Source organism: Callorhinus ursinus, unplaced genomic scaffold (assembly GCF_003265705.2).
Source record: "Callorhinus ursinus isolate GAN/ISIS: 27379988/994484 unplaced genomic scaffold, GSC_fseal_2.0 scaffold9, whole genome shotgun sequence".
NCBI lineage: Eukaryota > Metazoa > Chordata > Mammalia > Carnivora > Otariidae > Callorhinus > Callorhinus ursinus.
Window position 1 is genome coordinate 8,062,691 of NW_027397071.1, and position 25,203 is coordinate 8,087,893.

The following is a 25,203-nucleotide window of genomic DNA, read 5'->3' on the forward strand; positions in this document are numbered from 1 at the left end:
TGAGAAATGTGATAGCCCATGTGGTTCAGTGAGTCCCAGACGTGAGGAGAGTTTCAGTAGCCTGAGCATGGACTTAACTGGTGATGGTTGGGAACAGGCTCATTTTACTTGTTAAAGCTACAGGCATATATATTGCATTTAATATCACTGGTTCAGGTGTCTAATGCTAGAGTAGATCCATTTCCCCATCTTCATTGTTCTTATTCTGAAGCCCATCCTCGTGACCCACTGTAGTCCACTGCTGATCTGCAGTTACCACGGTTACATGAGGCTCACCTTTTGGGTAGGGTCCCAAGCCATATGCTGAAGGAGCTCCATAGGGTTTAATTTGGCACCAGACATTGCTGATTCCCAAGGTGTCTCCTGCCCCACAGGACAGCAGGAAGCCAGTTCTTTTAATAGCTATATAGGCATGACTTGATGATTCACCATCACATTACAGCAGCAAAATCATCCATTCCAGCACTATCTTTATTAGTTTATTAAAATATTCTTCTTTGAATTGCCTCAATTTTTAAACAATATCTATGAAATTAGGGTTGTGGGGAAATATATACTTTTAATATACATTAATGTGTTTAAAATCCTCATGTACAACCAAAAATCATCAAATATTGGGATATACTGCTCTATCCCATTTTTTTTTTTTAATATTCTATTTTAAGTAAACACACCACACGTGGGGCTCAAATTCACAACCCTGAGGTCAAGAGTCGCACCCTCTACCAACAGCCAGCCGGGCAACCCATCCCATTCATTTTAAAGATGTAAAATGGTAAAAATCTTTCAAGTTTGCACCAATATAGTCAACATTCTTTGGGCTCTTAGATTCAACCAATTGATTTTGTTCAAGTCATACTTAACCAATTTATCCACACGAGTATCGCAAAAGATTTGGCTGAACGCTTTGTTAAAACCAAGGTATTTCAGCTCCATGATCTTGCCTGCATCTAGTTGAGTATTGTAAGATATGGGAGGGGGTGCACTGCTGTAGGCCTTTCTTCAGCAAGCCAACTAAAAGACGGTTGTAAATGTCTTCTTACTCGTGAGAACAGGCTAAGCACTAGGGAGGAGTATTTTCAAGTATCCGGGTGGGGGTGTAAAATATGTAACAATGGTTGTATTTTTTGAGAGCAAGAACTCAAGGAATGAGAGCAGACAGAGTGACATGGCGCAGTGACTTTGAACATAACCCTCATTCAGCATTTACTGTTCATCATCTGCTATACACATGGAGTCATAGTTGCCTTCCTTGCCATGGTCATCGCTGAATGAAACGGAGGTCACTCCTGGGCACCCATTGTTACCTTGTGGTGTTCTCTTCCTCCTCAGTCATCCTAAGGCATGGAATGGTTAGGTCTGAGATCCAGCCTTACCACTGTAGCAGAATAGGATCCCAGACGACTGACCCAGGTGCAGGTGAAGATGGTTCAGATTGGCGGGCAGATTTAACTCTGTCCTGGAGACAGCATTAAGAACTAGTGCTTTTGGCAGGAGTTGGGATGGAAGGGCACAAACCTAGTGGGAAATCTCAGCGATATGGAATCTGGGGGACAGGAAGAGGGGGCCTGAGGGGAGGCCTAGAAGTAGAGAAAGGCAGGCATTCACTTCAAGGGGGGGGTCTTAAAAGATAGCAAGGGCCCCACGTGCCTGGCAAGACCAAGTCGGAACGCAAGCCCCGGGGAACCACTGTAGTGTCTAGTTTACAGAACAGGAGGAGAAAGGAATGCAGAGACCTGTTAACAAGAATTAGGTGACTTAGGCTAGGAATTTGGAAGCAAGAGCATGGTCATTAGTGTTAGAAACTACACCAGGGGTAACGTAACCAGTGGTACAAGTTGTTGCCTGGCCTGATCCAATGTTTGTATCAGGAGGCTTAACCATCTCCTGATTCAGGTTACTCTCAGCCCAAGGAATGGAGTGTGGCACTGAGCATGCAGATGGGACTGAGGTGGCTCGAGTGATGGTGCAGGGTAAGAACTGGATCTCAAACCTGTTTAGCAACAAAACTCATGTTTTCCCCATTGTCCCTATCCAAGAGAGATGAGACACATACTTCAAGAGGGAGACCTACACTAGCTCTTGGGGATGTGATCAATCTGTTCACTAGACTACAAGCTCTGTGAGAGCAGAAACCCTTGCTCACCATTGTATCCAGAGTGCCTAGCAGGGCCTGGCACGTGCTCAATGAATATTTGTTGAATACTTAAAGGAAGACAAAGATGGATGAACAAATGGAGACAGTCTCTTTTAGGTGGGGTATTCCATCAGGTCTGCCTAGAGTTTTACGGAAATAGCCTTTGCCTAAACATTCTATACCATTTAATGTTTTTGTTCCATGCTATCTAAACAATCTTCTGATTAAAAAAGTGATTGCCTGGTTTCTTCATACTGGAAGGGGGATGCAAATTCAACCACTAGTCCTTGTATTTCCCTGTGTAATTTACTATGTTGACATCTGGTTAGTACCTCAGTGACATGTAGACTAGGTGAACTACCAGTCTCTGAGAAGATGGGCATCCGATTTCTGGTCCTCCATGATTGAGATTCAGACCCTGAAATATGGGACCTACTCATGATCTGAGATCCTCTGTAGCAGGAAGAGGAAACGGATGGATCATAAAAGCATCTGGCTACAGATCTATTTTGTTTATCCTTCATATTGTTGTTGTATTTTAAAAACACTGGCTCTCAGATATCCAGAATTATATTCCTTATGTTCCTTAGGTTCATAACACATTCTCAGCACTGGCTCGTACACTGGCTCCAACATTGTTCACCCACACAAAGATTCAGATTTTTGTCTTCTCTTAAGAAATTGAGAGATCGGGACGCCTGGGTGGCTCAGTTGGTTAAGCATCTGCCTTCGGCTCAGGACATGATCCCAGGGTCCTGGGATCGAGTCCCACATCGGGCTCTCTGCTCAGCGGGGAGCCTGCTTCTCCCTCTGCCAGCTGCTCCCTCTGCTTGTGCTCTCTCTGTGTCTCTCTGACAAAGAAAGGAAGGAAGGAAGAAGGAAATTGAGGGATCTTTCAACATGGGATGTATTTCACTACATGGTAACCATTAGTGGCTACTTGGAGTGTTGTCCCTGTTTATACCAATCTCTATTGTCTCCTGACCAAGAGGCTTCATGTTAGTTCATGTGTATCACTGGGCTTGAACTGCTGTTGTTCTAATAAAGTGGAGAGTGAGCTCTTATATTGTGTCCACTTCACCCATTTATGTTACCTGCCTGGCAAGTGTCAGCATGTGAGTTTGGGACCCTCACTCTGTCGCATCCTTAATAACAGCTACCATTTACTGAGCCCTTATTCCATGTGAAGTCCTGAACTAACAGTTTTTCATATATTATCTTTTTAATTCCTATAAAACCGTATGAGGTGAGTATGAGCTGTTATCATTTTGCAAGCGTGGAAGCTGAAGCTCAAAGATCTAACTAAGTAACGCCCACGATTATAAAACTAACCGATAACACTGAGATTCAAACCTTGGCCTGCCTAGGTCCAAAGCTGGGGCTTCTAAACTTTGTATTACACTGCTTCCCTAACCAATAATCTGGTAACAGTAGAATTACTGCCTCTGTGCAGTGTTTACTCTCATACTCAGTCCACGGTGGGGCAAATCCCAGGAATAGGGCTGAGTTACTACCCTGCCCTCGCCATAGCCCTTGGCAGACACCCACTGTGTGCCAGGGTCAGACGGACCTATTGCTTTGTTGGCTCTGAGAGCTACAGCTCAGCTGGAGAGGGAGGATGGGAGGTGCTGGGGTCACTGTGACTTGGGCAGCAGCCCATTCATCACTGGCCCTGGTTTTGTGTGTGTGTGTGTGTGTGTGTGTGTGTGTGGCCAGGCTCTGCCAGCGCTGTCCCAGGGCTGTCCCAGAGCTCCTATAAAGGGGCTCGAGCCCTAGCCTCGCTGCTCCCAGACTTCTGAGATGGGCAGGTTGTTGCTGTGGATTGGTGAGTGTGGCAGGTTCCAGCCCCCACGACGTCACTCAGTCCAGGAGATACCAGCCTTCCTATGTCACCTCTCAAGTGCCTGAGAAGCAGCCAGGGACTCGGAGGCTGGATTAGGTGGAGGTGGGACGGGACATAGTGAAGGGCCGGAGGTGCCCCGGCAGGAGAGATCTGAGCAGTGGTCCTCCACTCCAGCTACCCATTAAATATCTTTATGCCCAGTTCCACCTTGGACCAGTGATATCAGAATCTCTAGGGGAGGAGAACATCACTGCTTTTTACACTTGCAGCCAGGGTGAGAACCCCTGGCCTAGAGCTTCTGCTGGGACTTCTAAGTCATCCCTGTCCCTGTGCTAAGCATGTGCGTATCCATGTGGTGGTTGTTGGGGTAAACAGGAGCTTCAATAGATCTGGCAACACTGGCTCAACTTAGAGAAGAGGAAGCCAGTGAACGCAGCGTGTCTCCATGTGTGTGTCTGTGTCTGGCTATGGGGCCCAGTTGGTGGGTGCACTGGAGGGCTGGAGGCGGGGCTGGGGCATGTCACTCTGGGCGAGCATGGGAATCTGAGTGTGATTCCATCCTTTGTTTCCTGCAGGGCTGGTTCTTGTGCTGAAACAGCGCGATGGTAAGGAAATCCTGTCTTCCTCCCCAGAGCCAGGGAGCTTCTCTGACTGAGAGGTGCTCCGTGTGGTGTGTCCTCTGCAGCCCCTCCCTGCCCCGGCTCCTGTGTCCAGCATCATTGATCCGCTGCAGTTCAGCGGAGGATTTTCCGTCCCGCCACTTGTGTCGCTCTGTGTGCCAGGATCCAGGCTTGAGGATCCATTCTGAACAGCATTCCATAAGGCATTCTTTCCCCCCTGGGGCCTCAGCAGTAGGGGTGGCAGGGGGACCAGACCTCAGGGTCACTTTGGGCTGTGTTTGCTTGGGGAGTGTTCTGGTGGCCCGGCCTCTTGGACTGTGTTCACAGTGCTCTGTGGAAGCCGAGCTCCATCCCCTCCTTTGGTCTCTGCCAGCTAACGTGTGTTCTCCCTTGCCAGGCGCTGCCCACAAACTGGTGTGTTATTTTACCAGCTGGGCACAGGGTCGCCCCAGCCCTGCCTCCATCTTGCCCCGAGACCTGGATCCCTTTCTCTGCACCCACTTGATATTTGCCTTTGCCTCAATGAACAACAATCAGATTGTTGCTAAGGATTCCCAGGATGAGAAAATTACCTACCCAGAGTTCAACAAGCTCAAGCAGAGGTGTGTTCATGTTGCATGTGGGGATCTTTTTTTTTTTTCTTCAGGTTTTACAGACAAGAAAATTAATCCTCTTTCTCTTGTTATTCATCAACTTTCTTCTGATTCTTCTGGTCCTAGCCGCCTCTCAAGTGGGGCCCGGGAGCATCCCTGCCTGAGAACTCCCTGTTGAATAACACCCCAAGCTAATTCTCGCCTCCTTACCCTTGTGAGGCCTTTGTTGCCTCTGCCTGGTAACCTGCAACTCATCCTTCAAGCCAGTGGGGCGGAGTTCATGTACTAATGCTGTTAGAATGCTTCAAGGAGAGCCTGCACATCACAAATGCTAGTATCTTTATTACCATTTGTCACCTGCACCCCCCAGCCAATGAGCCCCCTAAGGGAAGGAGCAGGGCCTCCAATATGTTTGTATACCAGCAGCTGGGTGAGTGCCTTGCACAGAGCTGGTGCTCACTAAGTGCTTGCTTAAGTATTCCTATCCCCACAACTCCTGGGTTCTCTCCCTGTCCAAGGGGGGGTCTGTCTCTGCGTGAATGGTTATAGATGGCCAAGGCAAAAATCCTTGTCACTAGATCACAAGCTCCCTGAGAGCAGGGGGCTTGTCTCTTTCACTCTCTGTTGTATCTCGGTCAAGCACCTAAAGCAATCAACCGCACATAGTAATTGCTCAAAAAATATTTGTCCACTAAGAAAACAGTGAAAAGAAACATTTTGGACTACTACTTTCTCTTCCTTTGCGTGGGAGCATCATGGGGATGTGGGGGAGTTTTGTGGACTTTGGACAGCCTGCGGGGGTCCTGGGTTGTGAAGACCGTGGGTTGATTGTTCACCCCTCTTTTCCTTTCTTTTCTTCCCTGTGCTTTGCTCTGCTCTTCTCTCTCCCTCCCTCCACCTGCCTTCCCCTTTCGCTTCTCCCCCCTCCCCCCTCTACTTTTCACCGTTCCCCAGGGACCCACTGGAGTGGGTCCCCAGCTCACCTCCCTCTATCCCACATCACAGGAACAGGGAGCTGAGAACACTGCTGTCCATTGGTGGGTGGAACTTTGGCACAACCAGGTGAGACTCTGCAGCCCCTCCCTGCTGCTTGAATTCCCCATCACCGCTGGGTATTTAGCCCCCAGTGCGGGGAGGGGCTTCTAAGAAGGGTTGACCTACCTTCCTTTCCCCCAGCCATACCTGTGTGCCCTCCACAGGGCACAAACCGAGGGGCTTTGTGGAGGTTGTGGTTCTGCAGAGAGCCCCCCTTCCTCGCCTCACCCTGGGGCTCCCGCAGGTTCACCACTATGCTGTCTACATTATCCAGCCGGGAAAGGTTTATCGGTTCCGTTGTATCCCTCCTGAGGAGACATAAGTTTGATGGTCTGGACCTCTTCTTCTTGTACCCTGGACTGAGAGGCAGCCCCAAGAGTGACCGGTGGACTTTTCTCCTCTTAATTGAGGTAAGGCCAAGTCTGGCAGCTGCAGGATCCAGCAGTGGTTCTACTTTTTATCGTATCTGGGCTCATGGCATAGGACGAGCAGAAGGCCAGGGACGGGGATGGGGGCAGGGGAATGTTCTCTCACTACCATCATCTTAGAAAGGTCAGGCCAAAGAGCTAGGAGTCTTGTGGCTCTTTTTCTTGGTCACATCCAGGTCCTGTTCCAGCCCTGCAGCCCAAGTGATGCTTCCCTCTGTGCAGCGGCCTGGCCCCCCCTCAGGCAGGCAGTTTGCAGCTCGTGCTCTTGACCCTGCCCGCCACCCCTCTACCCCTCTGTTGAGCCACTTACCATGGTGGCTCAAGGCCACCACTCTTGCGAGCCTGGGGGCAGGGCCTGTGTCTGTCTCACCTCTGTGCCCCCAGAGCCTGGCTCAGGGGGCTCTGCAAATAAAGCTTTCCTGGCTGATCCTTCCTTTCCCTGACTATTTGGTCTGGGTCTCTGCGTCTGCCTCTTTCTTGGTAGGAGCTCCTGTTTGCCTTCCAGCAGGAGGCCACGCTCACCATGCGTCCACGGCTGCTGCTTTCTGCGGCTGTCTCTGGGGACCCGCACATCATCCAAACAGCTTATGATGTGCGCCTTCTGGGAAGGTGAGAGGGTGCTGCCTGGTGGGGCAGGATGTTGGAGGGAAGGAGGCAGGTCATGCTCAGAACGGCAGCACCTCTCAAGCCCTGCCTGTGAGTCCTCCATGTACAGGTGCTGGTTGGGGGGGCGGGCCACTGAGGGGCATGGGTGGGGACAAAGGTTAGCTCCACATAGCCTGGGCTTTCTTTAGGACATCAGAGGCGGTCCCCATAATCACATCGTCCTGGGTAGGGCATTCTGCAAAGCCCTTTGCTTGGGGGCTCACGGGAAAGCGTCCCACGGGCCTGGCCTCTGCCATGCCAGGGGACAGCGGTAGACATACGCTGTGTGGCCCATGGCTGGCATCAGAGGCAGATGATTAATCAACCACTGCCACAAATACAAAAATAGGCATGCGCAGCCAGGCCTAGCTTTCCGAGCACGGGTGTCTGTGCAGAAGTTACAAAGCCGAACGAAGAATAGCTCGTAACTCTTTCTGGACATGCCAGCTCTGGGCTAATTTTCTCCAACCTCAAGAATGGAGTGTTTACAGATGAGGAGCGGAGGCCGATGCGGAACGGAAGAGGGGACGGGGTGTTTCTGCGTGTGATTACACCAGGGGGCCGGGGTTCAGTGTCAGGGCAAAAGGGGAGAGGCCCCATGGGGCATAGAGTTTGTCAGCTTTGGTCTTAATAGCAGGCAGGACTGAGGGAGTCCCACCGTCTGCTGGCTGGGTGACCTTAGGCAGGTTAGTGAGCCTGTCAGGGCCTCAATGTCTTCCACTCTAAAATGGACACTGCTGTGGCGCTGAGGCCATTGGCCACATTAAAATTAAATGATGGAATCCTTGTACACTTTTACGCCTGTGACCCGGTAAGTGCTTACTGACACTGGTTCATTCTGAAAGCGCTCTGGAAGACGTGGTTTCGCTGGTGCCTTGAGTGGTGGAAGGACAGAAGCTCTTTAGCTGCTGTGAGTACCACCTTCCTCATGATAATTTACGCAACCTGTTAGCACTTGCGTCAGGCACGAATGTGTTTCCTTTTTTAAATTTTTTAGAAAGTTTTATGTATTTATTTGAGAGAGAGAGCGCGCAAGCACGAGCACGAGCAGGGGGAAGGGGCAGAGGGAGAGAAGCAGACTCCCCACCGAGCAAGGAGCCCGATGTGGGGCGCGATCCCAGGACCCCAAGATCATGACCTGAGCCAAAGACAGACGCTTAACCGGCTGAGCCGCCCAGGCACCCTACAAATGTGTTTTCTTGTCTGACTCCTGCCTACCTCCATGGAAGCTCTCAGGATGGCATGGGACCTGAGGCATGGCTGTTCCTGACCAGCAGTTTGCTGCGGTGGCACATCTCAAGTAGGCAGCTTGGGTGGCCAGCACACAGCTAGTTAGCCAGTTAGTCCTCTGGTGATCTGACTTGAAAATCTAGTTAGCCGAATCTGCATATCTCCTCCTCTCGCCCTCACAGACTCCTGGATTTCATCAACGTCTTGTCTTATGACTTTCATGGAAGCTGGGAAATGTTCACAGGGCACAATAGTCCCCTGTTCTCTCTGTCTGGAGACCCCAGCTCTTCGGTAAGGAATGATCTCAAGGGGCCCGGACACCTGCCCTGAGCCCAGGCCATTGGCCCTCAGTAACACGGAGGGATTTGTGTTCTTCCTACCTGCAGGCATATGCCATGAATTACTGGCGTAAGCTGGGGGCACCCCCAGAGAAGCTCCTCATGGGATTCCCCACCTATGGACGTACCTTTCGCCTCCTCAAAACCTCTAAGAATGGACTGCAGGCCAAAGCTGTGGGACCTGCGTCTCCGGGAAAGTACACCAAGCAAGCTGGCTTCTTGGCTTATTATGAGGTGACAAGAATAGGGATGTCTGTCTATTGGTTAGGGCTTCTCCATCCTTTAACAGGGCAAGAGCAAAGACAACCAGGCAGAGGCAAGGGTGAGGGCTGGAGACAGGACAACGAAGTGGTTTACTAGCTCAAGAGAAATCCGCTCTCTGAGATATTTCCTTTTTCTTCAGGGGAATGTATTTGAGTCCCTCATAAGGGTTGAGGGGCTGGGTGGAGTCTAAGTGGAGGGGGGACCCCTCAAAAGAATCTTAACTGTTATACAAGTCAATTCTGACTTACTACTATCTGGCCTAAATAAAAATAATTAGTATCTGAAATATATATAATTTCAAACATTTGCAAAAGTGAAAGAATAGTGTAACCTTCTCTCCCCCTCCCCCACTACCACCTGCCCCTCACTAGCTTCAATCACTAACCACTCCGGGCCAATCTTGTTTCATCTTTGCTCCCTGACCCCCTCTCTCCCACTACTAGATTATTCTGAAGCAATTCCAAGACATTCCCTCCTACAGATTCTTTCCTCTTCCCCCAGTTCCATTCCCTTATTCTCCATCTCATCCAAGCTTGCTACTGAGTGGAGAAAAGAGACATGGACTCAAGGGGATATAAAACCCAAGAGAGGACAATTAAGAGGCATGGGGGTGTGGCTTAGGGATCTGGAAAGGTCTCAGGGAGCAGAGCTTTGGAGCACAGGAAGAATCCTGATGGGCAAGAATGACGAGAGGGAAGGGCCTCGAAGGCAAAGGACAGCAGGTACTGAGGCACATGGTGTGTGTGCGTGCTGGAGGTAGGAGTGGAGGCGCAGGGTCTCCCCTGCTCTCTGCCGGCTGGCTGGAGATGTCTCCCTGCTAAGCCAGTGATGGCATAGTGGAAATTATGTTCTTGAAGGACATTACAGGCCAAAGAGATGTTGATAGAACCTTTAAAGAACCAAAAAGAGGAAGAAAGGAAAGAAAAAAAGCCTCAGACATGATCTTCTGCTACTGGCTGACGTGTGGTTTATAGCACGAGGCCGGGCACCTAGTAGACACTCAGACGCTCGAATGATTGTAACAACCCAGTTCTCCCTACCTTTGAGAACTTTAAATTTATTAGAGGTTCACAAGCTAGTTTGGTAGCTACCAAGACTGGGTCCTTCGTGCTGATTGCTAATGAAAAGAGGAGAGGTTTGTTTATGGTAACTCTTTGGAAAAGATACAGGTTTGGTCAAGGTCAGATAGGTTACCGTTAGTAGTTTGGCATTGTCATTCTTTAGCAAAGCCTGGTTTGGTTTCTAAGGATGTCAGCCACTCCTTGGTTCTCTCTCTCTTTCCATCACAGACATTAGAGAAAGGAACATGTTCTAGTAGGAATTTGTTCAGGAAAGAGAGAAGGTCTTCTGTGAGTGGCTTCCCACTCCCTCTTTGGTCTGCCTCTTCCCACTCCCTGGTGAGGGATCCTTTGGATTCTTCACCACTGGGAAAAGAGCAGTGTGCCTGCTGATGTTTCTCTCCATGGCACTTCCCAGAACTAACCTGGTGATCCTCCTGGCAGATTTGCTCTTTTCTCCAGAGAGCAACAAAGCGCTGGATTGATTTTCAGCATGTTCCATATGCCTACAAGGGGAAGGAGTGGGTTGGCTATGATGATGCCACCAGCTTCAGTTACAAGGTAAGACCTTGGTCCTTTCTTGCTCCAGTATATAGTTTCCTTCGGGCTCTCGTGAGGCTCTTATCTGTACAGTGTGTGTGTGTGTGTGTGTGTGTGCGCGCACGCGTGCGCGCATGTGTGCATGCATGTGTGTGCGTGTCCTGCGTGGAGGATAAAACGGTGAGGTTGACTAGATCAGGTGAGTCTCGGGCATACCTGCCCTACCTGGGGTTTCCTAATCCCATCTATCCAACACTCGCCTTTTGAAGAGAAGGAATCTCAGTTTTAGGGGAGAAATGACTTCTCTCAGTTTACACAAATTTTTGGCAAGTTTCTTCTTTTCTGTTCAGACCAGATAATTCCATAACAGATAAATACAATACAAGGTAGATCATGCTAAACGCTCCATGAATATCACTGATATGTGTCAGAATAGGAGAGTGTTCCCGAGGGAGGTGAGCAACAGTAGGAAGTAATGACATGGGGAGAGGTTCAGTGGGGACTGAAAGCTCATTCAAAGTACATTCAAAGAATTTGGGTGGGGCAGAGAATTTTTGTAAAGTGTAAGAGAAGGCAATAAACTGCCAGCCAGTTTATAGAGGGACTTGAATGCTGGTCAAGGTGTTTGGCCCTCTTCTTGCAGGCATTTTAACACAAAATCAGGTTTCTTTCTTTCTTTTTTTTTTTTTTGATTTAATTTTATTATGTTATGTTAGTCACCATACAATACATCATTAGTTTTTGATGTGGTGATCCATGATTCATTGTTTTCGTATAACACCCAGTGCTCCATGCAGAACATGCCCTCCTTAATACCCATCACCGGGCTAACCCATCCCCCCACCCCCCTCCCCTCTAGAACCCTCAGTTTGTTTCTCAGAGTCCATAGTCTCTCATGGTTCGTCTCCCCCTCTGATTTCCGCCCCTTCATTTCTCCCTTCCTTCTCCTAATGTCCTCCATGCTGTTCCTTATGTTCCACAAATAAGTGAAACCATATGATAATTGACTTTCTCTGCTTGACGTATTTCACTTAGCATAATCTCCTCCAGTCCCATCCATGTGGATGTAAAAGTTGGGTATTCATCCTTTCTGATGGCTGAGTAATATTGCATTGTATATATGGGCCACATCTTCTTTATCCATTCGTCTGTTGAAGGGCATCTCAGCTCTCACAGTTTGGCGATTGTGGACATTGCTGCTACATACAGAACATCCCACCCTAAAACAACAGAATACTCATTCTTCTCGAGCGCACATGGAGCCTTCTCCAGAATAGACCACATACTGGGTCACAAATCAGGTCTCAGCCGATACCAAAAGATTGAGATTATTCCCTGCATATTCTCAGACCATAATGCTTTAAAACTGGAACTCAATCACAAGAAAAAATTTGTCAGAAATTCAAACACTTGGAAGCAAAATCAGGTTTCTGACCAGGCATATGACCTGCAAGTTTGAAACCTTTAGAACCTAACTCTGATCACCCCCTCACCCTGTGCAAGCAGTGTTGAATGAAGGTGAGCGGAGCAGGTTTCTACAGTGAATTCCAACAGAAATGACATGCTTTGGTGATTTCCAAACCTGCCTCTGCTTTGGAATCACCCGAGACTTGATAAACGTAGAAGGTCTTGGCTCCACGCCCCGAATATTCAGCCGGTCTTAGAAAGAATCTGGAAACTGTTCTTCGTATGTCCCCATGTGATCCTGCTGTAACCAGTTTGGCATTTTGGAAGCTCTGAGGAACACAGAGGTGTGCAGGGAAGATAATGAGGGTCTGGACCAGGTCGTTGGAAGAAGAGGTAATTTTTGAATGAGTAATTGTCAGGACTTGGCAACTTCCTGGATATCGGGGCTTATTAGAAGTCACTGTCTCCTCTATTATAGGTGATGGAGAAGCAGCAGGTGTCGGCTGTTCTTTGGGGGAAGTTTGGGGTAGAAAGCACCAGAGGGCAGAATCCAGTGTGTACGTCCTCTGTGCATGTCACTGAGTGAAGCCTGCTGTGGGGAGAGAGGTAAAGACCCTGGCTTTCAGCCTCCAGGAGACACAAACAGAAAAATTCAGTGACTCAGTGGAATTACCCAGTTGGATGGAATTAAAAGATATGACCCACAGGACACGGGAGAGGGCATTGACCTTCGTGTTGGGGGAGGCCTGAGGCCAGCCAGGAATGGTGTCCTCGCTTTGAGGGGCCGTCACTGTGCCTTGCAGAGCTAGAGGAGGACAGCCCTGTGTGAGGGTGATTAAGGGATTTCATCACAGAATCCCAGAGCTGAAAGAAACCTCAGAGATTATCATTAGGAGATAATTATCCATGGATTTCTCAGTGTTCCTGCACTGTCTGGGCATTCTGAGCAAAGGAAGCAGACCAGCTCTAATAAAAATAGGAACTTGCCTTTCCCCCTCCCCCAGGCCTTTGCTGACATTCAGAGATGTAGAGGTCCCCTTCTTAGAGAGGACTTGTCTACATTCCAGGAAGCTCTCAATCTCTCCGGAGGGGACGAGGGTCTGATTTGCCTTCCTGCACATGCAGGTAGCTATCTGGCTTTCGCCGTGTCATTCTCTGGGCAACTGGGGCCTGGGGACCAAAGTCAAGGTGCTATTCTGACTGTTCTGTTGCTGTGAGTAATAATGATCTGTTCTCTGATCCAGCGATGGTGTGTGTGCGCACACGTGTACACATAAAACTGGCAGGCTAACCTGTTTGTTTGTAAGCAGGATAAAAACTTGGAATCTTCACAGTTTCAGCTGAACTCTAACTGGGTCCCTCCTTCTTCTTATTTTATATTTGGGGAAAGCAAATCCCAGAAAGGAGCCAACTGACTTGGCCAAGTCATGCAGCTATGTGGATGTGATGGAGTCTGTCTTTTCCATCACCCGTGACAGAGAACACTAGCAAAGTAGTATAGGACCTGGATTTGAGTCTAAACCCTGCCATGTCATTATATCTGAGGTTTTAGAAATCATGGAAAAAAGCCTTTATTTTCTTATCTGTGAATGTAGTTTATCTCTTCTTTATAGTATCACTGTGAGATAAGTTATATGGAAGTGATTTTAAAGTAATATAGCAATATCTATGATTTAGAATGATGATAACGGTGATTAGCATTGGGATCTTGCTGAAACAGTTTTTAATATTTATGAACATTTACTAGGTGCAAGGTATCGCTCCAAATATTCTACAGGTAGGAACTCTTTTAAAAAAAATCCATTTTTAAAATTGTGGCAAAATATACATAACATAAAATTTGCCATTTAACACATTTTTAGGTGTCCAGCTCAGCAGCGCATTCATATCATCGTGTAACTATACCACCTTGCATCTCCAGAACTTTCTCATCTTCCCAGACTGCCCCCTCCACCTCTTCCCCAGCCCGTGGTAATCACCACTCTGCTTTCCATTTATACAAACGTGACTACTCCAAGTACCCCCTGTGAGTGGAATCATATAGTAGTTGTCCTTTCATGACTGGCTTCTTTCACTCAGTGTAATGTCTTTGAGCTCCATCCGTGCTGTAGCATGTACATGTAGGAATTCTCTGGACCCTAAAACTATTGGAAATGTTACTATTCCTTTTTTACAAATGAGGCAACTAAGACACATAAGGTTTTGTTGTTGTAGTTGTTTTTAAAGATTTTATTTATTTATTGGAGAGAGAGCGAGCAGGAGAGAGAGAGAGAGAGCGAGCACACAAACGGGGGGAGGGGCAGAGGGAGAGGGAGAAGCAGGCTCCCTGCCGAGCAGGGAGCCTGATGCGGGGCTCAATCCCAGGACCCTGGGATCATGACCTGAGCCTAAGGCAGATGCTTAACCGACTGACCCACCCAGGCACCCAAAGACACATGAGATTTGTGTGACCTTTTCAAGATCACTCAGCTAGGAAGTGGTTAGAGGCTGGATTCAAACACAGGCTTTCCTGCTCTTGTAGTGTTTTCTGAGGCTCTGTCTTTAGTGTTTTGCCATTGTACCCAGTCTGGGGGATGCCCAGCATAGCAGGTTGACTTACTACAAACACAGGCTTTCCTGCTCTTGTAGTGTTTCCTGAGGCTCTGTCTTTGGTGTTTTGCCATTGTACCCAGTCTGGGGGATGCCCAGCATAGCAGGTTGACTGACTACTACTTTTTCAGGCAATGTTCATAAAGAGAGAGCATTTTGGGGGAGCCATGGTGTGGACGTTGGACCTGGATGACGCCAAGGGCGTTTTCTGTGGCACTGGCCCTTTCCCCCTTGTCAACAAGTTGAATAGTCTCCTGGTGCAGACTGGTGAGTAGCTATGGCCTGGAACTGGGGTTGGAAGTTGTATAACCAGGCTCTGGCTGGGTCCCTTCTGTTAGATGCGAAGGCTTTGGTGAGGCAGCATGACATCGGGGGAAGAGAATAAGCTTTGATGTCAGGCCAATCCATTTTCTTGGTTTACAGGCGTGCTCCATGTGACCCCTCTGAGCTTTGGTTTCCCTATCTGTGAAACAGGAATGATCCTTATACTCATGACATTATTACAAGAACTAAATGAGATAAGGAGTGAAAACTACTGGCTCATAGTTAGTGTTCAATATATGCCAGTTTATTTCTCTGTTGCTTCCTCCTGTTTTCATGGGACAAGGGCCAGAAAAGGAAGTCAGATTTCTTTTGACATCTCTTTGATAGTAGAGACTGCCCTGGTGTTTAGGAGATGGAACCTAGCATGGTAGAACTGAAACATTCTTTGAGATGGTTTATAACCATCATTTTACAGACCAAGAAACTGAGGCTCAGAAAGCTAACACTGCTAGTCAGGGGCAGAGATGGGACTCTAACCCAGTTCTTTACAAAATGCTGTCTGGAGTGGCCTCCTTGCCCATTGGCATTGTTCCTGGTGCCTCCTACAATGGGGGACACAGGAGGTTTCTGTTATTAGGCCTTGGGGAGAGCAAGGTCTTGCTGCATGTGCAATCAGTGAGGTCCAAGTGAGGCCTTAAGCATAGAAAACTGGCAGGCTCCCCGGGGTCATTCACCAGAAATGTAGTAAATGTGCTGAGTGCCCATAAGTGTCTGGGGTCCCATTAACGTAATGAAGTGAAGGAGCAGGGCTTCCGTGCGGTGGGGTTTTATCTATGCCCTCAAGTGGGTGTATTATGAAATCCTTCAACTCTGGATTTTGGGAGCAGGTACTTCAGCCCTGGAGTGGTTGTAGTCCTGCCAGTAATTAATAGGATGGGAAGGAAACAGTAGGAGTCTCATCCTGTTCCAATGATTTTCTCTAGAGGTCAGCTCAACTCCTTCACCAAACTTTTGGCTCTCAACTGCTATGAATTCTGAAAGGACAACTATAACCAAAGCGTTGACCACTGACATGAGGATTTCATTCTCAGGAGGAAAGTCTCCAACCATTAATTCCCGTAGTAAGTCTCAAAATACGACTACAAGCCCCAGAGGTGGGATTGTGACCCCTATGAGGGGAACTCGGTCCTTTGGAAAGCCCACTGTAGCTCTGGAAGGGGGGACTGACACTCTTGGAGAGACCATGACCCATGGAGAGACGACTATGATTCCTAATGATCGTTGGACCTCTAAAGGGAAGATCATGCCCCTTGGAAAGAGGGCTGTAGCCCCTGAAATGATGACTATCCCCTCTGGAAAGATGACAGTCACTCCTGATGGGCAGACCAAGACTCTTAGAGAAGAGGATTTGACTTCTGAGGTGGACACTGATCCCCTGTTGGATTATATTGTTCTTCAGATGGAAGTCGAAAGCAGGAGGCCATCCTCAGGGCCTGTCATCTAGCCCCAGGACACATTCCTCCTGCTTTTGACAACCCCTGTGTTCCCATTAATGGAAATGATTCCTCTGTCAACTCGATGACCCTTCCAACAAGCGCTCTTTCTCTAAAAAAAGAAAACCCAGAAAATTCTGCTGTGGGTCAAGGAGCCTAAACTCTGTTGAAGGCAGAAGCTGGGGAAAGCCCTCGTCTTTTCTTGTAGGCCCCCTGACAGGAGCTGCTTTTACCTAGACATTTATAAACCATTCATGGGTACAAGCAGGCCTCAAAGCCAGTGAAATCATCTCTTTCCTGTTGAATAAACTGGAAACACAAGAATTCATCTGAGTTCTCTGAAGTTCTTTTCTTGAAATGACCTGTGCAATGCAATTGTCAGCATCTGCCTTTCTTTTTTTTTTCTTTATTATTATTATTATTTATTTATTTGACAGAGAGAGAGACAGCAAGAGAGGGAACACAAGCAGGGGGAGTGGGAGAGGGAGAAGCAGGCTTCCCTCTGAGCAGGGAGCCCGATGTGGGACTTGATCCCAGGACCCTGGGATCATGACCTGAGCCGAAAGCGACGCTTAACGACTGGGCCACCCAGGCGCCCATCAGCATCTGCCTTTCAAGTTCACTTTCCCCTACTGCTTTTTTTGGAAGGAGGGAGTTTGTGTCTAGCCTGTGCCAACGTTTTCCAATGTGGATTATGTGTTTCCCTCTCTGCCTTGCACAACTACTCCCCTCACGGGTGGTCAGAGACAGAATCTCTTCCGGCACAGTTTCCCATTCTCCTTTTATTTCACTCCAGTGTGACATCTGCTCCCGTGAATATATCAGAACTCCTCTCGCCAAGGTCACTGGTGATGCCCATGCTGTTCACCGCAGTGGCCAAGTCTCAGTTCCAACCTTCCTTGAAACTCAAAATTGAAATACAAAGAGTAACAAATGTATTTAACTGTATTAAAAATACAAAAACAATATAATCACATTGAAGGAATTAGAGAAGGAAAGAACTAACCTTAGCAGCTTTGGAAAACAGAATTTTGCCTCTATATTGAAAGGCTAAAGACAAAAGGAACTATGGACAAATACGGTACTCTAGCAAATTTGCTGTTTATAGGTATATAGGTTAGCAATTCTGAAACTGCTTTATGTGTATTCCAGGATTAAACACAGAAGGAAACATACTGTGGATAAGAAGAGCCGTGTTTCTCACAGTCAGAGAAATAGTTATAGATAGGGAAAAAGGAAAGGCAAGAATGAACCCTGGGGTGTTGGATTCAGAAGTAACAGCGGGAAATTGTGGTTTTAAAAATATACATGGATTGGTTGATATAGAAATGGATGTAGAAATATGTGTATCCATAAATATATTTCCTGCTTTCACCACTGGAAAGGGCTAGAGCAATGACACCCTAATAGACCCAGTACCTTGAAGAAAATGTCCCTGAACACCCTTTGAATAACGGAATGGAAGCCTCTGTATCTTGCTATCCTCTCCCCTCTCCTGGTAGATAATTCTGAAGAGTCCCATAAAAGGTTCCAAAACGCTGTTTCTGTGAAGCTAGGAATGTTGCCACCAGGAGGCAGCAGCATACAGGGTTACATTTTCTAGCCGACAACTAGAAGAGTGGAAGAAAAGCCATTAGAATCCCGTTCTACAGAAAATTAAATCACATATAAATCTCTGTCATTATCATTAAAGCTGATACTTTTGTGCACATTGAGGCAGAGAGAGCGTGAACACCCCAGGCTTAGAGGAGGAGGCTGTGCTGAGATACAGGTTGAGTTCAGACAAACAGGACTTGAAGTCCCAGCTCTGCCTTTGATTAACTATGTGATCACAGGGAAGTTAAATCAGCTTCTAAGGTTGTTACAATGGTTAAATGAAATATGTGCCTGGTCCAAGGTCGATAAGTGGGAGTTGTAGTTATATCTTCTATAGATCTTCCAGTTTCCCTCTAACAGTTTCTTTCTACAAAGAAACATTAAATCATGCATATGAAATTGGAAACTCTTTGGGTTTGTGCATAGCTCAAAGGCTTCCAGGTACATTCATGACAAAGTTCCAGTAACGTCTCTCATGCCCACTACAACTTTACCTAGGGAATCATTCTGTAAACTGGCCTCTTTCACCTTCGAAAAGGCTCCAATCTAGAAACTAGTAAAGGGTCTTTGGAAGGCATTGTGTCATTTCCTTGATTAAAACAAATTAATGGCTCCTTACTGCTTAAGGAATAAAGTCCATGTTACTTAGCATGACATATGAGGTCCACCTCACCATCCAGTCACGCCTGTGTAGACACTTAATACTGTGCTCCAGGAGTTTGCTCCAGATGCTCCTCAGTGTGCTCCATTAGTATGAGGCTTAATAATAAATAGTTTGATGAAATAGAAGTTAAAATACTGTGGATACTGAATCCATGCTGTTTTAATATAGTTTTGTAGAATCAAGAGTATTCCTGTTTTAGCATTACAGTCCTTTCCATTGCAATGGAATCCTGGGGAGAAAATAATTTCCAGAGCCAATTGGCATGATAAAGACTGTGTAGACCCGTGAAGGTCCTTTGGATGGGTCTTGGCTTGTGAAGAGCCATGTTGAGAAGTGCTCTTGTGGCCACACTGGTCACAGTGTTTTCTGACTTCATGACACAAACTGCACTTCTGGGTGCCATTGCTCAGGCTTTGCTTCTGCCTCCAGTGGCTTTTCCCGCTTTCCTTACTTTCTCATCTACCAACCAGGAAGATGCTAACTCAAATTACCTCTTCTCTGAAGGCCTTTCCATCCCCCCAGGAGCTATCACTTCTTGCTTCTGCTTGCTTTATTAATACTGTTCTTTTTTTAAAAAGGTTTTATTTATTTATTTGAGAGAGAGAGCAGAGCAAGAGAGAGAGAGAGAGAGAGAGAGGGAGCACACGATCCGGGGTGGGTGGGGCAGGGGGAGAGAGAGAGAGAAGCAGACTCCCTGCTGAGCAGGGAGCCTGACTCAGGACTCAATCCCAGGACCCTGGGATCATAATCTGAGCCAAAGGCAGACACTTAACCAACTGAGCCACCCAGACGACCCAATACTGTTCTCTTTTTTTTTTAATTTTTTTATTGTTATGTTAATCACCATACATTACATCATTAGTTTTTGATGTAGTGTTCCATGATTCATTGTTTGTGCATAACACCCAGTGCTCCATGCAGAACGTGCCCTCTTTAATACCCATCACCAGGCTAACCCATCCCCCCAACCCCCTCCCCTCTAGAAACCTCAGTTTGTTTTTCAGAGTCCATCGTCTCTCATGGTTCGTCTCCCCCTCCGACTTACTCCCCTTCATTCTTCCCCTCCTGCTATCTTCTTATTCTTTTTTTTTTCTTAACATATATTGCATTATTTGTTTCAGAAGTACAGATCTGTGATTCAACAGTCTTGCACAATTCACAGCGCTCACCATAGCACATACGCTCCCCAATGTCTGTCACCCAGCCACACCATCCCTCCCACCCCCCCACCACTCCAGCAACCCTCAGTTTGTTTCCTGAGGTTAAGAATTCCTCATATCAGTGAGGTCATATGATACATGTCTTTCTCTGATTGACTTATTTCACTCAGCATAACACCCTCCAGTTCCATCCATGTCGTTGCAAATGGCAAGATCTCATTCCTTTTTATGGCTGCATAATATTCCATTGTGTATATATACCACTTCTTCTTTATGCATTCATCTGTCGATGGACATCTTGGCTCTTTCCACAGTTTGGCTATTGTGGACATTGCTGCTATAAACATCGGGGTGCACGTACCCCTTCGGATCCCTACATTTGTATCTTTGTGGTAAATACCCAGTAGTGCAATTGCTGGATCGTATGGTAGCTCTATTTTCAACTGTTTGAGGAACCTCCATACTGTTTTCCAGAGGGGTTGCACCAGCTTGCATTCCCACCAACAGTGTAGGAGGTTTCCCTTTCTCCGCATCCCGGCCAACATCTGTCGTTTCCTGACTTGTTAATTTTAGCCATTCTGACGGGTGTGAGGTGGTATCTCATGGAGGTTTTGATTTGGATTTCCCTGATGCCGAGCAATGTTGAGCACTTTTTCATGTGTCTGTTGGCCATTTGGATGTCTTCTTTGGAAAAATGTCTGTTCATGTCTTCTGCCCATTTCTTGATTGGATTATTTGTTCTTTGGGTGTTGAGTTGGATAAGTTCTTTATAGATTTTGGATACTAGCCCTTTATCTGATATGTCATTTGCAAATAGTTTCTCCCATTCTGTTGGTTGTCTTTTGGTTTTGTGGAGTGTTTCTTTTGCTGTGCAAAAGCTTTTTATCTTGATGAAATCCCAATAGTTCATTTTTGCCCTGGCTTCCCGTGCCTTTGGCGATGTCTCTAGGAAGAAGTTGCTGCGGCTGAGGTCAGAGAGGTTGCTGCCTGTGTTCTCCTTTAGGATTTGGATGGACTCCTGTCTCACGTTTAGGTCTTTCAACCATTTGGAGTCTATTTTTGTGTGTGGTGTAAGGAAATGGTCCAGTTTCATTCTTCTGCATGTGGCTGTCCGATTTTCCCAACACCATTTGTTGAAGAGACTGTCTTTTTGCCATTGGACATTCTTTCGTGCTTTGTCAAAGATTAGTTGACCATAGAGTTGAGGGTCCATTTCTGGGCTCTCTATTCCTGTTCCATTGATCTATGTGTCTGTTTTTGTGCCAGTACCATACTGTCTTGATGATGACAGCTTTGTAATAGAGCTGGAAGTCCGGAATTGTGATGCCGCCGGCTTTGCTTTTCTTTTTCAACATTCCTCTGGCTATTTGAGGTCTCTTCCGGTTCCATACAACTTTTAGGATTATTTGTTCCATTTCTTTGAAAAAAGTGGATGGTATTTTGATGGGGATTGCATTGAATGTGTAGATTGCTCTAGGTAGCATGGACATCTTCAAATGTTTGTTCTTCCAATCCATGAGCATGGAACGTTTTTCCATTTCTTTGTGTCTTCTTCAATTTCTTTCATGAGTATTTTATAGTTTTCTGAGTACAGATCCTTTGCCTCTTTGGTCAGATTGATTCCTAGGTATCTTATGGTGTTGGGTGCCATTGTAAATGGGATCGACTCCTTGATTTGTCTCTCTTCTGTCTTGTTGTTGGTGTATAGGAATGCCACTGATTTCTGTGCATTGATTTTATATCCTGCTACTTTACTGAATTCCTGTATGAGTTCTAGCAGTTTTGGGGTGGAGTCTTTTGGGTTTTCCACGTACAGTATCATATCATCTGCAAAGAGTGAGAGTTTGACTTCCTCTTTGCCGATTTGGATGCCTTTGATTTCTTTTTGGTGTCTGATTGCTGTGGCTAGGACTTCTAATACTATGTTGAATAGCAGTGGTGATAGTGGACATCCCTGCCGCGTTCCTGACCTTAGGGGAAAAGCTCTCAGCCTTTCCCCATTGAGAATGATATTCGCTGTGGGTTTTTCATAGATGGCTTTTATGATATTGAGGTATGTACCCTCTATCCCTATACTCTGAAGAGTTTTGATCAAGAAAGGATGCTGTACTTTGTCAAATGCTTTTTCTGCCTCTATTGAGAGGATCATATGATTCTTGTTCTTTCTTTTGTTAATATATTGTATCACATTGTTTGATTTGCGGATGTTGAACCAACCTTGCAGCCCAGGGTTAAATCCCACTTGGTCCTGGTGAATAATCCTTTTAATGTACTGTTGGATCCTATTGGCTAGTATTTTGGTGAGAATTTTTGCATCCATGTTCATCAAGGATATTGGTCTGTAATTCTCCTTTTTGATGGGGTCTTTGTCTGGTTTGGGGATCAAGGTAATGGTGGCCTCATAAAATGAGTTTGGAAGTTTTCCTTCCATTTCTATTTTTTGGAACAGTTTCAGGAGAATAGGTATTAATTCTTCTTTAAATGTTTGATAGAATTCCCCTGGGAAGCCATCTGGCCCTGGGTTTTTGTTTGTTGGGAGATTTTTGATGACTGCTTCAATTTCCTTAGTGGTTATAGGTCTGTTCAGGTTTTCTATTTCTTCCTGGTTCAGTTTTGGTAGTTGATACATCTCTAGGAATGCACCCATTTCTTCCAGGTTATCTAATGTGCTGGCATAGAGTTGCTCATAATATGTTCTTATAATTGTTTGTATTTCTTTGCTGTTGGTTGTGATCTCTCCTCTTTCATTCATGATTTTGTGGATTTGGGTCATTTCTCTTTTCTTTTTGATAAGTCTGGCCCAGGGTTTATCAATCTTGTTAATTCTTTCAAAGCACCAGCTCCTAGTTTCGTTGATCTGTTCTACTGTTCTTTTGGTTTCTAGTTCATTGATTTCTGCTCTGATCTTTATGATTTCTCTTCTCCTTCTGGGTTTAGGCTTTATTTGCTGTTTTTTTCTAGCTCCTTTAGGTGTAGGGTTAGGTTGTGTATTTGAGACCTTTCTTGTTTCTTGAGAAAGGCTTGTATTGCTATATACTTTCCTCTCGGGACTGCCTTTGCTGTATCCCAAAGGTTTTGAACAGTTGTGTTTTCATTTTCATTGGTTTCCATGAATTTTTTTAATTCTTCTTTAATTTCCTGGTTGACCCATTCATTCTTTAGTAGGATGCTCTTTAGCCTCCATGTATTTGAGTTCTTTCTGACTTTCCTCTTGTGATTGAGTTCTAGTTTCAAAGCACTGTGGTCTGAAAAGATGCAGGGAATAATCCCAATCTTTTGGTACTGGTTGAGACCTGATTTGTGACCTAGGATGTGATCAATTCTGGAGAAGGTTCCATGGGCACTAGAGAAGAATGTGTATTCCTTTGCTTTGGCATGGAATGTTCTGAATATGTCTGTGAAGTCCATTTGGTCCAGTGTGTCATTTAAAGTCTTTATTTCCTTGTTGATCTTTTGCTTAGATGATGTGTCCATTCCAGTCAGGGGGGTGTTAAAGTCCCCCACTATTATTGTATTGTTGTCAATGTGTTTCTTTGCTTTTGTTATTAATTGCCTTATAAAAGTGGCTGCTCCCATGTTAGGGGCATAGATATTTACAATTGTTAGATCTTCTTGTTGGATAGACCCTTTAAGTAAGATATAGTGTCCTTCTTCATCTCTTATTACAGTCTTTGTTTTAAAATCTAATTTGTCTGATATAAGGATTGCCACCCCAGCTTTCTTTTGGTGTCCATTAGCGTGGTAAATGGTTTTCCACCCCCTCACTTTCAATGTGGGGGTGTCTTTGGGTCTAAAAGGAGTCTCTTGCAGACAGCATATTGATGGGTCTTGTTTTTTAATCCAATCTGAGAGCCTGTGTCTTTTGACTGGGGCATTTAGCCCATTTACATTCAGGGTAACTATTGAAAGATAGGAATTTAGTGCCATTGTATTGCCTGTAAGGTGACTGTGACTGTATATTGTCTGTGTTCCTTTCTGATCTATGCTGCTTTTAGGCTCTCTCTTTGCTTAGAGGACCCCTTTCAATATTTCTTTCAGGGCTGATTTTGTGTTTGCAAATTCCTTTAGTTTTTGTTTGTCCTGGAAGCTTTTTACCTCTCCTTCTATTTTCAATGACAGCCTTGCTGGATATAGTATTCTTGGCTGCATATTTTTCTCGTTTAGTGCTCTAAAGATATCATGCCAGTCCTTTCTGGCCTGCCAGGTCTCTGTGGATAGGTCTGTTGCCAATCTAATGTTTCTACCATTGTAGGTTACAGATCTCTTCTCCCGAGCTGCTTTCAGGATTTTCTCTTTGTCTCTGAGACTCGTAAGTTTTACTCTTAGATGTCGGGGTGTTGACCTATTTTTATTGATTTTGAGAGCGGTTCTCTGTGCCTCCTGGATTTTAATGCCTGTTTCCTTCCCCACATTAGGGAAGTTCTCTGCTATAATTTGCTCCAATATACCTTCTGCCCCTCTCTCTCTTTCTTCTTCTTCTGGGATCCCAATTACTCTAATGTTGTTTCGCCTTATCGTATCGCTTATCTCTCAAATTCTGCCCTTGTGATCCTGTAGTTGTTTATCTCTCTTTTTCTCAGCCTCTTTATTTTCCATCATTTGGTCTTCTATATCGCTGATTCTCTCTTCTGCCTCATTTATCCTAGCAGTTAGTGCCCCCATTTTTGATTGCACTTTCAATAATAGCCTTTTTGATTTCGACTTGGTTAGATTTTAGTTCTTTTATTTCTCCAGGAAGGGTGTCTCTAATAACTTCCATGCTTTTTTCAAGCCCAGCTAGTATCTTTAAAGTCATGATTCTGAACTCTAGGTCCGACATCATACTAATGTCAGTATTGAGTAGGTCCCTGGCAGACGGTACTACCTCTTGTTCTTTTTGCTGAGGTGATTTTTTTTCGTCTTGTCATTTTGTCCAGAGGAGAACAGATAAATGAGAACAAAATGCTAACAGGTTAACAACGTCCCCAGCAAATATACTCTATACAAATCAGAAAAGACCTGAAACCAGGGGAAAAGAAAGGGAAAGAAAGAAAAAAGAAAGAGAAGAAAAAGATAAAAACAAACAAAAACAGAACAAAACAAAAAAAAAAACCAGAATATGATCAAATATGTTCAGGCTAGTGCATAGATCAGTGCCACACACTAGATTTTGGGTGTATTTTGGTCTGTTAGAAGAAAGTGCCTCCTACAATTTTAAAGGAAGAAAGACTTATATATGTACAAAATAAGGTTGATACAATGAAGGGATGGAAGATGAGTGTAAAGATGAAACTTATAAAAGGTTTTATAAACGGAATTG

At 45.8% G+C, this 25,203-nt stretch overlaps 1 protein-coding gene across 4 annotated transcripts in view; it reads left to right on the forward strand.

Moving 5' to 3' along the window:
* The first annotated feature begins 3,304 nt into the window (after positions 1–3,304).
* OVGP1 (oviductal glycoprotein 1) overlaps positions 3,305–25,203 on the forward strand; it is a 31,536-nt gene continuing 9,637 nt past the window's right edge. The window contains exons 1-8 of one of the 4 annotated variants that reach the window (XM_073896155.1): positions 3,305–5,202; positions 6,199–6,255; positions 6,473–6,638; positions 7,141–7,265; positions 8,714–8,822; positions 8,918–9,103; positions 10,636–10,752; positions 11,908–12,502. In XM_073896155.1, the coding sequence (XP_073752256.1) occupies positions 4,583–5,202; positions 6,199–6,255; positions 6,473–6,638; positions 7,141–7,265; positions 8,714–8,822; positions 8,918–9,103; positions 10,636–10,752; positions 11,908–11,955 (1,428 nt within the window). In that variant the 5' untranslated portion in view covers positions 3,305–4,582 and the 3' untranslated portion in view covers positions 11,956–12,502. Of the gene's footprint in view, positions 5,203–6,198; positions 6,256–6,472; positions 6,639–7,140; positions 8,823–8,917; positions 9,104–10,635; positions 10,753–11,907; positions 12,503–14,858; positions 14,995–15,974; positions 16,642–25,203 lie in introns of those variants that run through there. The other 3 variants (XR_012379323.1, XM_073896154.1, XM_073896156.1) reach the window with 3 other exon arrangements.